Genomic DNA, 15,691 nt, shown 5'->3' on the forward strand with positions numbered 1-15,691 from the left:
CAAGAAAATAGTCTGTCACTGTTTCCATCTATTTGCCACAATGGGACCAGATGCCATGATCTTCATTTTTTGAATGTTGAGCTTTAAGTCAGCTTTTTCACTCTCCTCTATCACTTTCACCAAGAGGCTCTCTAGTTCCTCTTCACTTTCTGCCTTAAGGGTGGTGTCATCTGCATTTCTGAGGTTATTGATATTTCTCTTGGCAATCTTGATTCCAGCTTGTGCTTCATCCAGCCCAGCATTTCACATGATGTACTCTGCATATAAGTTAAATAAACAGGGTGACAATATACAGCCTTGACGTACTCCTTTCCCAGTTTGGAACCAGTCCATTGTTTCCTGTCTGGTTCTAACTGTTGCTTCTTGACCTGCATACAGATTTCTCAGGAGGCAGGTAAGGTGGTCTGGTATTCCCATCTCTTTAAAGATCTTCCATAGTTTTTTGTGATCCACACAGTCAAAGGCTTTAGCATAGTCAATGAAGCAGAAGCAGATATTTTTCTGGAATTTTCTTGCTTTTCTATGATACAACTTACCACTGTGTTTCAAATGTGTTAACCTTTATCAAAAGTAACAAGATACTCTTCTTCTCATATGCATATATATATATATATATATAATCTATAGATATGGGTATATTTATACTATTTATATATAAATATACATAATGTCTATATACATATCTATGGATAGTATGTATATACATATCTATATGTCTGATATAGATATACAGATATATATTTGAAAGTAAGTGAAAGTCATTTAGTCATGTCCGACTCTTTGCAACCCCATGGACTCTACTGTCTGTGGAATTCTCCAGGCCAGAATACTGGAGTGGGTAGCTGTTCCTTTTTCCAGGGGATCTTCCCAACCCAGGGATTGAACCCAGGTCTCCCACATTGCAGGCAGATTCTGAACCAGCTGAGCCACCAGGGAAGCCCAGATACAGATTTAGATAGATATATATTATATATACATTTCTATAGATAGATAGATATGTATCATATATACAATGTCACAGCAAACATTATCCTCAATGGTGAAAAATGGAAAGCATTTCCTCTAAAGTCAGGAACAAGACAAGGGTGCCCACTCTCACCACTACTATTCAACATAGTTTTAGAAGTCTTAGCCTCAGCAATCAGAGAAGAAAAAGATATACAGTGATATATATGCACACAAATAAACATTGAAAACCCTGTCCAGTATCTCTTGGGCTGATATAGTATATATACACATTTATTTCTCTATCTATATCTATAGATAGTATATGTATAAATATATATCTATGTATTGCCTAGAGGTGATAATTTCCTTATTTTATTTCATCTGCTTAGTTTGCTCTGTACCCGTTGGTCATTCCTCCCACATTTTCCTGCTGGTCTGGGTACACTCTTTCCATTCTGGTACTTCCCTTTGCTATCATTTTTGAAATTCGCTTTGCTTTTCTCTTGGTTCAGATTCCCAGTTTCCAGTTAGTCGGACAGAATTCCCTCTTTAGATCTGTAGGTCCTTCCTGGTTAGCCTCTGCAGAAAGCTCTGCAGCCAGCCAAGTGGGGATCTGTAGTGCGAATCTGAGATGTGCTCAGCTTTCCCACAGTTGGCTTGGAATGGGTTTCTCTGGTCTGCTAAGTCCTAGGATTTGCCTGTCTGCTTTCAACATTTTATTGCTTCTTCTGGTTTTCTCTTCAGTGCTTGTTTGCTGCTATTTAATCACCATGTAATTTTAGTTGGGACTTAAGAGGGAGTAAAATTAGATGTGTACATTCAGTTGGCCAGTAATTCTTACCTTTATAGTATTTCTGGCTAGATTGAATAAAAATTGAGTGGGGGGAACTCAAATAGAATTTTTTCATACAACATTATCAAAATATGAGGAAAGATGTTGCTGAAACTCTGCCTAAAATTAGGAGGTGAGGAATGAATTTTGTATTATCCACTCAAACTTTAATTTCCTAATTCTTCTTCTTCTTCTTTTTTTTTTTGATGGAACAGAGGATGCTTTTGGAAAAAGTTGGAAAAGTAAAAATAGATATAATTGTATAAATTATCATCTGGGTTATTATTCTTTTATTTTAATTCAGAAATAAAACTAATTTTTCACATAGAAAAATAAAAATAGTTCAGTTTTGTTGTATTTTTGGTTTTAACTCAAAATATGATGCATGCTTTATTTGTTCTATTTCAGAGTGAGTATCAATAATTAAATTGAATAATGATAAGAACAGTTATTTATAAAGAAAGTATGTGCTCCATACTCACCTACCAATGTTTTCCAAACTGGGAGTTCAGGAATATTTAACTCTATTATATGCTTGAGCACCTCTGTGTGAAAGGTTAGCACTGATAAATGAATGATGTTATTTCCTTTAATATCTGTTTTTCTCCAGTTAGCACCAAGAGAAAGCAGGTATTGAATGGAGTCCAGGGCTCCCGATGTGGCAGCAAGGAGCAGTGGGGTACACTGATTGCTAAAAACGGAGGAAAACCTGGTAATAACTGAGCACACGTATAGTGTCAAAATCACTTTCTGTAAAGCTATCCAAACCACTGTTGGAGGAACTCTGACGGCTACATCACCTTCTCTTCCTTACACAGTACTCTTCTGTAGATACCACAGGTAAATAGATTTGCCTCCCTGGCCTTAGCTGTCCCCACCCTCCCTCCCAACTTAGTTATCACGCCTTGTAATCTGTTCAGAAGTTGACATAATCTGTACAGAGTTCTTAGAATATGCCATCTCATTGATTCCTCACAACAAGTCTATGAATGAAGGTGAAAAAGTGAGGCAAGTATGATCAGCCCATTTTACAAATGATGAAACTGAGGCTCAGACAGTGTGTCAACCAATCTCTTTAGAACTCATGTCCACTTCTCAAATAACAGCGTCCTCAGTGTGGCAGAAACCAACACTTTTTGTCAAAAACCTCAGGATCTGCTTTTTGGACAGTGAAGGTCTTTTGGTTGGGCACAAAACAGGCCAGCCCAAGGCCACGTTTCCTCGCTTCCCATGTGAAGAGGTATGGCCACACGACTGAGTTCGGCCTGTGTGGTGTTAGTAGAAGTTAGCTGGCGATTCCTCAAAGAGAAATGGAGTGTGCCATTACTTTTGCTCTCTCTTTCTCTCAAGGCTAGAATTCAGGCATAGTAATGAAAGCAGAAGTGGTCATTCTGCACCAGAATAGGGGACCCACACGTGAAGACACAACAACAGGACCTCTGGGTTTCTCATCCTGCCAGCCTGTTACGCCAGCATTCGACCATCAGCCTAGACCTCACGGAACAGAGCTGCATTATCCTTTTGTAAAACACAGATACTTGGGGTCTCTTTGTCAAGGCAACCTCGACTGTAACTCTACTAACAGATCTATTGAGTAACAATGTGACCTTGAGCAAACTGGATCACTTTATTGTCTGTAAAAGAATGAGAGTACCAACAATCAGCTTATTAACACGGCCTTCATACATTGTCTCCTTTCCTTTTTTCACCATCTTGCTGCTAAGTCGCTTCAGTCGTGTCCGACTCTGTGTGACCCCATAGACGGCAGCCCACCAGGCTCCCTCGTCCCTGGGATTCTCCAGGCAAGAACACTGGAGTGGGTTGCCATTTCCTTCTCCAATGCATGAAAGTGAAAAGTGAAAGTGAAGTCGCTCAGTCGTGTCTAACCCTTAGCGACCCCATGGAGCCTACCAGGCTCGTCCATCCATAGGATTTTCCAGGTAAGAGTGCTGGAGTGGGGTGCCATTGCCTTCTCCTTTCACCATATTACATGACCTCAAATATTAATTTTCTAGTCCTTACACCCATGCCTTCTGAACCCCTTTCTCTTGCTGCCTGTCCTTGTACTCACCAATACCCAGCTGGCCCAGGCCTCTCCTCTATCCTCTTTTTCCTGGGCCCAGGGAAAACTTGTCCTTTATGAGTAAACATCTCTTCATTTTCTCCCTTTTCTATTTGAACAAGAATGTTCTCTTCCTGTTAATTTCTTTCTCCTACTCAGTGGTAGGAATAAAGGTTACTTCTCTAATACTTCTAACACCCTCGCTCTGATTTCCCTCACTTGAAAAACAGGTTATCAGATTACATTACCCTTTCCAGGTCCGCACTGCCACTGCCCTCCTGCCAGTGGGTCCCTTCCACCATCCTAGCTCTTGCATCGGCTGCCTCACCAACATGCCTCCTTTCTGTGATCAGTGACTTCAGCACCCATGCTAGCCACCATCTGTGTCCTGATCTCGCAGGTCCCCGTCACACGCTCCTAATCTGTCTCCATATCACACATGGCCACACTTCTCAGGAGCTCCACATAGATCTCAACCTTGGTAACTGTCCTTTCTATAGATCCTTTGCTTCTTCCTTATGTTCGCAGATAGCTTCTTACTTCAACTTCTCATTTTCAACTGTTGGACGTTTTTAGTGCTTCCAGTCTTTTATCCCACTTGCGCTCAAAGACACACTGTCCAAACACGACAGAACTAAGAACTGCACTCAGATCTCCACTTCTCTTGGCTCTTTCCAGAGCCTATTTGCCAGAGAATCTATTAGCCAGAAATCCTGGTTTCCAGAAAGCTTTCTCCACACACGTCTTTGCCCCAACCTAGGGAGGATTTATTTCTACAATGAATAATAATGGACAAGTTGTTTGAAGATTCAGAGATGTCTGAAACTCTGCCTAAATCAAAACAGTAACCTGGTAGCTGGATTACTGGCCAAGAAAATACCCTCAGGAGAAGTTTACCTTCACCCCAAAGGTTGCGAGTTAGCTAAATTGTAAAACAGAACATTGTGTGGGATGTTTCCCTATCGCAAAGTTGTCTTCCCTCTTTGTATTGTCTTGGATACCACTAGATATTTCTCCTGTTGTCCGTGGTCTGTCCATCTTGGTCTGGAGCGGCCTCCTGGTTGTATAAGGCTCAATTTAGAACAACTTCTCCTTCCCTTGTTTCGTGTTTCTTCTAAGACACTAAGTAGTTAACTTGATAAACTAATCTGTAGAACCACCCTTTCGGAAAAGGTTAGGAAAAACTTCCTAGGACTTACTCCTTCCTTATTCTTCCAGAAAACTTGTATAGGTTAATAGAAGTTTGCTGTTTATAAATTCTAAAAATGGTAGAAGAAGATAGCGACCAGAAAAGGCAGCAGAGTAAGCCTGACATAGCCTTTGAAATCAGTCCTAACAACCATTCCTTTTAGGGTCAGTGTTTGGGGCAAGACACGAAAGCAGAAATTTGTATTTTTACAAAAGATTAGTAACTTACTCAGCTGTTGCCTCAGCTTCTAGTAAACTAGGATCCTTCCTGCAGAGAACAATTATGATGCAGATATTGTCATAGAAAGCAGCAAAGTGAATTGGCATCCAGCCTCTTTTTTCAGAAAGTGTATAATCAGCTTTGAAACAGAGGAGACAGATGGTTGTTTCTAAGGAGCAAGTCTGTGCTGCCAGGTGTAAAGGTGTTGGACCTAGAATGGACAGACAGTTACTTCAGTGCTCAAAGACCTAACATTCCTAAAAAACATGCCTTTTTATTAATTATGTCCAACCACAGAGCTTAGTTCTGTGTGATATAAAAGCTCTAAGAAGATCACTAAAAGGATTTAGGCAACTCTATATTTCTTTAACTCTGTATACCTGACCATTAAAAATAAATACTTCTTTATAAGTTATGAAGAATAAATGTAACACTCAAAATATTAAATATTTGAAAATTTAAGTCAATGTATAAAATAGTCTTATCAGTGTTATAAACTATTTCTTGTTTAAATTACTTTCCATTTTATTCAAATGCTTTGTAGTATGATAAAGTTCTTTAAAATTAAATATATATATATGCTCATAAAATATCTCTATGTCACTAAATCCCAGTGGGTATTTTTCAATTCTTATTTTCTCAACAGTAAGTTGAACACTTCAGTTTTAAAATGGTTTCTTCCCCTGGCTTTTGAGATATGAGACCCTCTTATTTTTCTCCAATCCCTCTGGCTACTTACTGTGCAGTCTCTTTTGGGACCTTTTCATTGTCCTGATGTCGAAATGAGCCTTAAGACTTTTATCTCCTCAATGGCTTCATTTACAACCTATAAGTTGATGACTCCTAGGATTATGCCTCTAGATCTGATTTATTCTCCAAGCTCCAGATCTGTTCTCTCACTAGGCATCTCCACACCCCCTTCAAACGTATCCTATTCAAAACTGAACTCCCATCTTTTCCTCCAAACTTGATCCTCTTTCATTGCTCCCTAATTCATGAAGGATGTTGTCTTCCAGCCAGTTCTATAAACTAGAAACCTAACTTCTCATTTCAGCTTCATAACCAGCTCTCATTACTAAGTCTGGGGATTCCGAAGAGGCTCAGCATCCGCCTGCCAATGCAGGAGACGCGGGTTCAATCCCTGGATTGGGAAGATTTGCTAAAATTAGAAATGGCAACCCGCTCCAGTATTCTTGCTGGGATAATCCCATGGACAGAGGAGCTTGGTGGACATCAGTCCAAGATATTGTAAAGACTTGGACACTACTAAGTGACTAAGCACACATGCACATCACCAAGTCTAAGTATCTCTGGAACCTCAACTGATATCCCCACTTTGCTCTTGCCCTTCCCAACACTTGCCAAAATGTACTGATCTTTTTATCTCTTGTTTAAAACTCTTTAGTGGCTTCCTGAGGCCACTTGATCATGAGTACAAAAAAAGGATGCACTAGCTCCAACTTAACCTGAACCATCTCCCCTCCAAGAAGAAAAAGAAAGGAAGAAAGAAGGGAAGAAAGAGAGAGCTAAGATAGATGGAAAGAAGCACAACGCACATCCCTTGCTCTCTTCATTCCTGTAGCTCCTCAAACATACAGTGACTGACCACACACTCCAGGCTCCCAGGAAAGTACTGGTCTATGCCTGTTGCCCAGCAGAATAATTAACAGTGCCCATTCATTTTCAAACTCCTTGCTTTGGATGATGAGTTATCTGATCACTCTGGGCTATTTCTGCTGTCTGAAAGCTTCCTTCTCCCAAACAATACTTCTGTGATTGGGGTCTACCTAAATCTTATTTATTCCTCAGCCAAAATGGTATTTCCTCAGGGAAGCACTGTATTTCTTCCAACTCAGAAAATTTCAATGGCTTCCTGCCTGTCTTAGCAGTCTAAGATCTATATCACGGCCTTTAATAATACATAACATCTGGGCCAATCTAATCGTTTAAAATTATTGCTTAGTCTTCTAGTTTCTGGTCTCGCCTGTAAGGAGCTTAAAATTCCCCAATCCATCCTAACAGCAAGGAAAAACTTGAACAAGCTGGAAAATGAACAGCTCTTCTCAGATCCATTAGAGAAGTGAGGTCACAGGGCAGAAATGCTGCTCCTAAGACTAAGAGAGGTAGGCAGGAAAATTACACAGAACCACAGCTTACTGGGGCAGAAACCCAAGAGCAGAAACCTCCACAGGATCTTCTTCGCCTGTCTATCCTTTTCCAAAAAATATTTCAGCACAACCTAGGGGCAGGAATAATAGTCTTAAATCCCCCTCTTACTCCTTTTAAAGTATGTTTAATAGGAATTCGGGACCTTGGCTCTTACTTCAAGCCCTCTGAATCAGTCTTCATTTAACAAGATACATATGATTCCTACACACTTGAAAGTTTTACCCCATAATAGTGCCCCCCCCCTTTGACATAAGCAATGTCTGATGGTATTTTTGGTTGTCACAACTGGAGTGCGGGTCACTAGTGGCATTTAGTGGGTAGAGGCCAGGGACGCTATTAGACGTTTTACAGTGCACAGGACAGCCCTCACATCACAGAATTGTTGAGCCCACCACATCAGGAGTGCTGAGGCTGAGAAACACTGTCCTAGTCATGCTCAAATCAGGGGCATTCTGGAGGGATTTATATAGTCTAAAGAAATTCTCAGGTAAAGAAAGTACTCTGGTCTAAAGAACAGATGCTTTCTTGGGACCTTTCTCTCTCTCTCTCTTTCCTGAACTTCTATAGTTTGTTGCTCTGTGCTGATAATGTCAGTGATTTTGAAATACTTCCCTGCCGTCATCCATCATGTCACTCAATAACCACACCTGACTACCTACTATGCCGGGCTTTCTTCTAGGATTCCATGGCAAAGTAAACCAAATCCTTGCCCTTTATAGACCTTATATTCAATTCAGGGAGTCAGAGTAAACAAATAAATATTATACAAGGTAGCCATAAGTAGTATTTAGAAAAGAAAAAGAAATAAATGGAGCAAGAATGCAAGAAGTATACCATTGCTGAAAGTGTTTGTTGCTCATCCGTGTCCTATTCTTTGTGGCCCCATGGACTGTAACCCACCAGCCGCCTCTGCCCATGGGATTCTCCAGGCAAGAATACTCGAGTCAATAGCCATTGCCTTCTCCAGGAAATTTTCCCGACCCAGGGATCAAACCCAGGTCTTGTGCATCGCAGGCAGATTCTTTACCATCTGAGCCACCAGGGAAGCCTTACTCAGCTGTAAATTAGATGGGCCAGTAGATAAGCTTCCTTTTCCCGCTCCAGGCCACTCACCTCCCTCTACCATCCTTCTTGCTCTGTTCAGACTTTGCAGGCCTCTGCAGATTTTGCAGCCCCTGCCCTTTGTCTTCTTGTCTGTAACTGCCCGTGGGGAGCCCTGGCAGGAGACTGGAGGAGGGAAAGGTGAGGTCAGGATACCTAACCTCCCTGGTCACCTCTGGTTAGCTGTTCTTCCGGCAATGGCTAGAGGCTGGTTTGCATAACTATTGCCCTTCCACTGGCTTCCCTGGCGGCTCAGATGAGAAGAAATCTGCCTGCAATGCAGGAGACCCAGGCTTGATCCCTGGGTCGGGAAGATCCCCCAGGGAAGGAAATGGCAACCCTCTCAAGTATTCTTGCCTGGAGAAGCCAATGGACAGAGGAGCCTGGTGAGCTACAGTCCATAGGGTTGCAAAGAGTCAGACACAACTGAATGACTATCACTCTTCCCCTTACAAAATTCAGGACTTTGCAAATGATTTCTTTAAAAATAAACCCTCTTTGAATTATCTTATTTAGAGTATGAAGGTATAGTCTTTTATATATATATATATATATATATATATATATATATATATATAGTCTTTTATATATATATAGGGTGTATCCTTTAAAACTTTTTCTGATTTCTGCATATGCAACACTTGGGTTAAAGTCTCTCACAGCAAGAATGATGCATTCTCAGACTGCCCCGAATGTGCCTGTCGCTAGGTGGCAGCATATCTAAATACTACTAACTGCTCATTCTGGGGGGCATAAAACCCATTTTAGGCCCTGATTTTATAAAAATAAGTAGAGATAATTTGCAAATACCATGGTTAAAAAAGGATTTACTGTCCAAACTGAAAAAATATGAATGAATAATCACAGGTAGAAAAAATACACACTTCAGATTGTATAGCAAGATCATTTTGTGTTATCCTCACATGGCAGAATTTGAAGATTATATACTATAAGTTTTAATACATGCAGTGAACTTTTAAAAATGTGAAATATTTTGCTTAAGTCTTACCATTTCTTTCTTTTTTCATGTCTACTTTTGATGACTCTGTTTTAAAAAGGAATACACATAGAAGTATGATTATTAATACGTAGCAGTTTCCCAAATTAGTCAAAATTGACTCATATGGAGGTGAACAAAATGACTATGTTGAGATGCAGGTGACAGGGTTACATCAAACAAGACTGAGAGTAACTTCTGGCAAAGCCATCTAGGCGTGGGTATGCGCCTGGTATGGCATCAGACAGACCCAGGAGTGCTGCCTCCCACATAGCTGGCCAAAATTCACAGGGGACAGCTTTGTGTTGGTGAAGTCATAATACACAGACATCGACAGTGGTTAGATATTTTCCGTACCTCAATCTCTACTCAGTTCTCAGCAAATGGAAATCGATAGTCACAATCTGATAGTCACACAGAAAATTTAATTATGAAAGCTTTTTTTTTAAACATCAAAAACTCTTAAAACACATCTTCAAATAACAGGCCATCTACTACATTTTGACTGAATTTTGCTCTATTTTAACTAAGTTCATTGTCTGCTGAATATTTTAATTAAGTAATAGGAGCATCTTAGTGCCAAAGCATTTCAATTATACTGACAGAGTACGAAATTGTTCAACAGTCAATAGGATTAAAGCAGCACATTTTGTTTTGGTGTGAAAATTTAACACAGCTTCTTAAGACAACATGTTAAAATATAAAAGCACCATTTCTTATTGCCAGTATTGTTGTATCAGACCTTATTTCCCCTCTTTGGTTATGGAGGGCTTCTACTTTCATTTTCAATTTTATTATTTTTATACTGGTTAAATTTATTCCAATGAACATATAAATATGTATATAATTCTAATAATCAGGAAATTTTGCTTTTTAAAGTTTAAGCCAGGTTAGCCTTAAAGGGGTCATTAATCCTAAAATTATAATTACAGAGGGATGTTTTGTTATTACATATGTTTATGTAGTATGAAGAAACTATTACCTGGTTAAAAACCTGGGATAAGAACAGGGTGTTCTGTCGGGATCTCTAATTATCTCCCTTTTTTCAGACTTTCTACAGTACATCACTGTATATTAATTATGTCAGTGATTATCAGATACTACCCTGAGTTCACCATCATGCCATTCATTCAACAAGTATTTCTCAAGCATCTACCAATGCCAGGTTTTCTTGTGGGCCCTAGGGCACCATGGCAAACAAAGTAAACCAAATCCTTGCCCTTCATGGAGCTTATATTCAGTGAGGGAAACCCAATAAACAAATGAATAATACTATATAAGAGGGCAACAGGTGATACTTAGAAAACTAAAAGGAGCTCCTCTGAGATAAATAAAACCAAAACAACTGTGCTCCAGTCTCCAATACTAAATTTTAACCTTGTGTTAAAATCAACATGCATTTGTAATGCTGAAGTAAAAGAAAAACATTTCAAGAGATAAAAACATTATGGCACCTTGGTTAAGTATAATGAAGCGTCTCTGATTGACGTTGAAGTTGGCATTGCACAGCTGACAGATGATTGGAACTCTGTTGTGTAGAGCAGCGTGATGGAAAATAGCATAACCTGCTTCATCTGAAATATTGATCGTCGAGCTTGAGGTTTTACGGCTAAATGTATGGAAAACAGCATATAATCCTCTTTCAACAGCAGACTTCATACCAAACGGGATACTCTAAAATTATGAGGAAGGTCAGAATTAGTGTTTTCAAAATGCACCTAAAATTTAGTGAAAGGACAAAAAGGACAATGAACTATATTAATGTAATCACATGATTGGTGTTCAATTACAGTAGAATTTTCACAAGACCCATGTGTAAAGTGTTTCACTGGGCAATGAAGTTGTTAGGGCTATAAAGAAACTCTGAGAACTTGAAAAATATTTTGGGGAAATTCTTTTCCTTCCTTTTTTTAAAGGAGAAGTTGTAGATCTTTCTTCTCAGGAGACAGTTCAAGCAAGATAGACAAATACCCTTCTGAAATATTTAAAAACCAGATGGTCATCAAATTCCTTCTCTAACTTAAGAGCAGTCTAACTTAGAAGTCCAGAGACTTGAAATATATAGCTACAAGAGTAGTATTCTTTGCTTTATATCTCAAAGTTGAGAGGTGAAAATGTCCCATTTTTAGATGTTCTGACTACTCAATATTTTAAAATTAAACTAAGTTTATCACTACTTAACATTTATGGACATTAAAAGAAATAAATGGTAAATAAATGCCAATGTGCCCTTTGAAATTGGTGAGCTCACCACTTAATTTATCAGTTTCAAAAGTTGTAAGTCAAGGCATATTGAAGCAGAAATGTGATTTAGGACGCCAGGTTTGTTCCTTAGATTTAGTCCCCACAACTGAAGCCTGACTCTGCAGTTTACTAGCTGTGTGATTTGGGAAAGACCCTTAACTCACTGCATGTCAAATTTCTTATTTGTAAAATAGGATTGATAACACATAATACTAGTGTCTAAAAAGAGTTTGTTGAAAGAATTTGTAGCAGTGCCTAGCATACAAAATAAGCACTCCATAAATATCAGCCGTTATTAAGATTAATCATAATTCCATTCATAAACAGTTTGTTTTGTAACTTGGCCAGAAATGTAGAACTCAGAATTTTCAGCTACTAAAATGTAGAATCTTAATTGTATATTAAAGACTTCATTTAACCCATTATTTATTCCTATGATAAAAGTTTGAGATAGCTACTTATTTATAATTTCTTATACTAAATTATGTAGTAACCACTGAAATACCTTGCATTTCATAGCTTTCTTGAAACCAAATTTTTTCTTAAATTGTTCGTGTAATTGAGCATCTGTCAGTGGAAGTCTTTTTAGCCTCAAATTGTTCACGATTTCATTTATGGCTCCCCACCACTGTGTCTTATACAGTTGCTGATAGAAAATTTCAAGTTCAAAACTGATCACATAGTAGCTGTTAAAAAAAAATAAAGAAAAAATTTTAAGTTTTTCTGACTTGGAATGCTGGCAAAACTTTTTCTATAACAGTTAACAATTTTCTATGACAAAAACACAGCCATCCCCATTTAACCACTGTGTTCATTAGAATAACAAATTACCATGTCTAAGGATTATTACACAGACTGTATCAAGGTGTTATTGTCGTTTAGACACTAAGTGATGTCAACCTTTTTGTGACCCCATGGACTGTAGCCATGAGGCTACCGAGGACTGTAGGCGCCTCTGTCCAGGGGATTTCCCAGGCAAGAATACTGAGGTAGGTTGCTGTTTCCTTCTCCAGGGGATCTTCCCCATCCATGGAGCGAACCCTAATCTCCTGCACTGGCAGGTGGATTCTTTACCACTGAACCACCAGGGAAACTGTATCAAGGTTTATGGAGTCATAAATCTAGCATTTAATACTTCAGAGAGTTTGCAGTCATTCGCGGGGGCTGTTATTGTTCCGGGATCTCCATCCTGAAGTTTGAAGTTCAGTTCAGTTCAGTCGCTCAGTCATGTCGGACTCTTCGCGACCCCGTGAATCGCAGCAGGCCAGGCCTCCCTGTCCATCACCAACTCCCGGAGTTCACTCAGATTCACGTCCATCGAGTCCGTGATGCCATCCAGCCATCTCATCCTCGGTCGTCCCCTTCTCCTCCTGCCCCCAATCCCTCCCAGCATCAGAGTCTTTTCCAATGAGTCAACTCTTTGCATCAGGTGGCCAGAGTACTGGAGTTTCAGCTTTAGCATAAGTCCTTCCAAAGAAATCCCAGGGCTGATCTCCTTCAGAATGGACTGGTTGGATCTCCTTGCAGTCCAAGGGACTCTCAAGAGTCTTCTCCAACACCACAGTTCAAAAGCATCAATTCTTCTGTGCTCAGCCTTCTTCACAGTCCAACTCTCACATCCATACATGACCACAGTAAAAACCATAGCCTTGACTAGACGGACCTTAGTCGGCAAAGTAATGTCTCTGCTTCTGAATATGCTATCTAGGTTGGTCATAACTTTTTTTCCCAAGGAGTAAGCATCTCTTTGCATTTTGACAGTTTCCTGGTTTCTGCTTTCAACAAGCTGTGATACTGTGAATAGATACTAAAAGTTCCTTACCTTTTTCCATTAAATTTCATGACTGGTATTGAGTAATGTTCTTTGTATCCTGAGTCTTCTGCCAATGCATTAACAGCACAATCCCGTATTTTTTCCAAGTTATTCTAAAATATAAATTATGTTACTAAAAAAACAAGTATAAACAATTGAAAGAATTATTTTAGATGAAATTTTATGCATGTAAAGAACAAATTTTTAATAAAATATCCCAAGAGACCCTGATAATAACTGAATGTATACAATCCCTAATTTGGATTCAAGGGAAAATTTTTTTTACAAGAAATATAGTATGGGGAAGGTAGAACAGCAATGACAATTGAAATGTATTATGTTTTCCAGATGAAGAACTATTGTTCTCAGACTCTGGAGGATCTCTGTTTTAATGCTAATCCTTGAGAAAAAATGAAGAGCATGCAGTTAATGTTCAGGGATTTCTTCTGTACTTGGTTAACTATTCCAGGGCAAATATGGCCTATAAATTCTGCAGGGATGATAGTTGTGCCTCTGAGTTTAACACAGGGCCTTACACAGACCTGCACTAAATTCGTGTTTGTTATGTAATGTATGAAGAGACTAGTGAGCTGCGGAGGTCATCGTCTGGAGAGCTGCCTAGCACCTGCACCAACAGAAACTCTTTCTGGTTGCAGAATAGGGTGAAAGAGTTGTGAAATGACGAACAATTTCAGGAACAACAATAATTTAAACCTTAAAATCTTCCAAAGCATTCTCAATGGAAGGGGTGCTGATATCAAATTCAATTCCTCCATGAACATGAAAATACTGATCCTCTTTGTAGTGAAAATTTTGGCATTTAAAATCTCGTCCATAAATAAATGGAGGCAATTCTCGCTCTGTCTTGACCTTGTCATCTCAAAAAAATGAAAACAAAATTTTGTTTAAAAGTTCAACAATAGAATATAAGCAGTCATATTTTGGAGGTCTCAAACCATTTTTACATAAAGTGAAAAGAATCCATGTGAAATGGAAATCTTCACAATTGTACTCTATAAAATTTATGCTCAATGTATATTTTAATATTGACATATATTTATATCATATGTTCCAGGCATTTTTGATAGTTTTCTTGTACAGACATTTCAAAAGAATACTCAAAACATTAATTTACTTATTGATTACTATGTGTGAGCTCATGACTAATATTATACTGCCATTATCAATAGAGATTTGAAACTCTGTGCCATGGAGACTCTCTAGTTAAATAAACAAAAGTTACCTTAAGGAAGGGAGACATTATAAAGAAAAGGTGGGTATCTCTCATATGACAAAAATAATCAGTTCATTTTTCTAGAAAGCTACACATATAACATTTATTTTTAAAACTAATTTTCTAAAATCCTGGCAAGGATTAGTTTATTCAGTATTTTGACTTGTTAGCAGAATATAGTTTCATCAATATAAGGTATATATTTCAAGAAATGCAAAAGGTCCAGAAAATTACAAAGAAAAATGTAACACCCAAATCTCACCACATGGAAATTAATTATTAACATTTAGTCATATTTGTCTCCAATAATTTAAGTAGTAAGTCATTACAGGTACAGCTAACATCCTCTAAAGAGCACATTAGTTCCATACACAAGACACTGCCCCCACCTGCATCCCTGGACAAGATTGTCATGAGTTCATTTTTAAATAGTTCACAGGTATGGATTATAAGCTTCACTATCATAATTCTCATGACACAGATTTTATTAAATGATTTGCAAAATTTCTACTGAAAATCTGGCATCTGAATAGAAAACCTGCTATAAATAAGCCTATATGTTTAAACACCAATGAAAATATGCAATTTGTGTGCTAATCTGGGTGGGAGGAATAGTTTGCTCTGTATTCCTGTCAAATTCCGTATAAACATGACCCTATTTCAGCTGCCTCTACTCTTTTGTTATAGGACCAGTATATTACTAAAGTTTTTAATATATTTTCATCTTTTTTTTTTCAGAAATGTAAGATCATTCATGATCTTTTACTGCTCCATATTAACCTGGGTCAGTTTCTAATTTTCCTGAAAAACACAATAGGGATGTTGAGTAGAAGTGCACTGAATTTATCCTTTGCATGAGCTATGATATAGCGTTATCCTGGCA

General features: G+C 38.5%; 1 protein-coding gene across 1 annotated transcript in view; it reads right to left on the reverse strand.

The window, feature by feature from the left end:
* Positions 1-15,691, reverse strand: part of ANKAR (ankyrin and armadillo repeat containing) — a 60,013-nt gene that overhangs the window by 26,712 nt on the left and 17,610 nt on the right. Inside the window, exons 5-11 of the mRNA XM_069576891.1 lie at positions 14,289-14,452; positions 13,584-13,687; positions 12,267-12,447; positions 10,972-11,191; positions 9,530-9,565; positions 5,260-5,461; positions 2,263-2,471 (exon numbers count right to left, since the gene is read on the reverse strand). Coding sequence (XP_069432992.1) covers positions 2,263-2,471; positions 5,260-5,461; positions 9,530-9,565; positions 10,972-11,191; positions 12,267-12,447; positions 13,584-13,687; positions 14,289-14,452 — 1,116 coding nt within the window. The remainder of the gene's footprint in view (positions 1-2,262; positions 2,472-5,259; positions 5,462-9,529; positions 9,566-10,971; positions 11,192-12,266; positions 12,448-13,583; positions 13,688-14,288; positions 14,453-15,691) is intronic.

The sequence above is a fragment of the Ovis canadensis genome, chromosome 2 (genome assembly GCF_042477335.2).
Source record: "Ovis canadensis isolate MfBH-ARS-UI-01 breed Bighorn chromosome 2, ARS-UI_OviCan_v2, whole genome shotgun sequence".
NCBI lineage: Eukaryota > Metazoa > Chordata > Mammalia > Artiodactyla > Bovidae > Ovis > Ovis canadensis.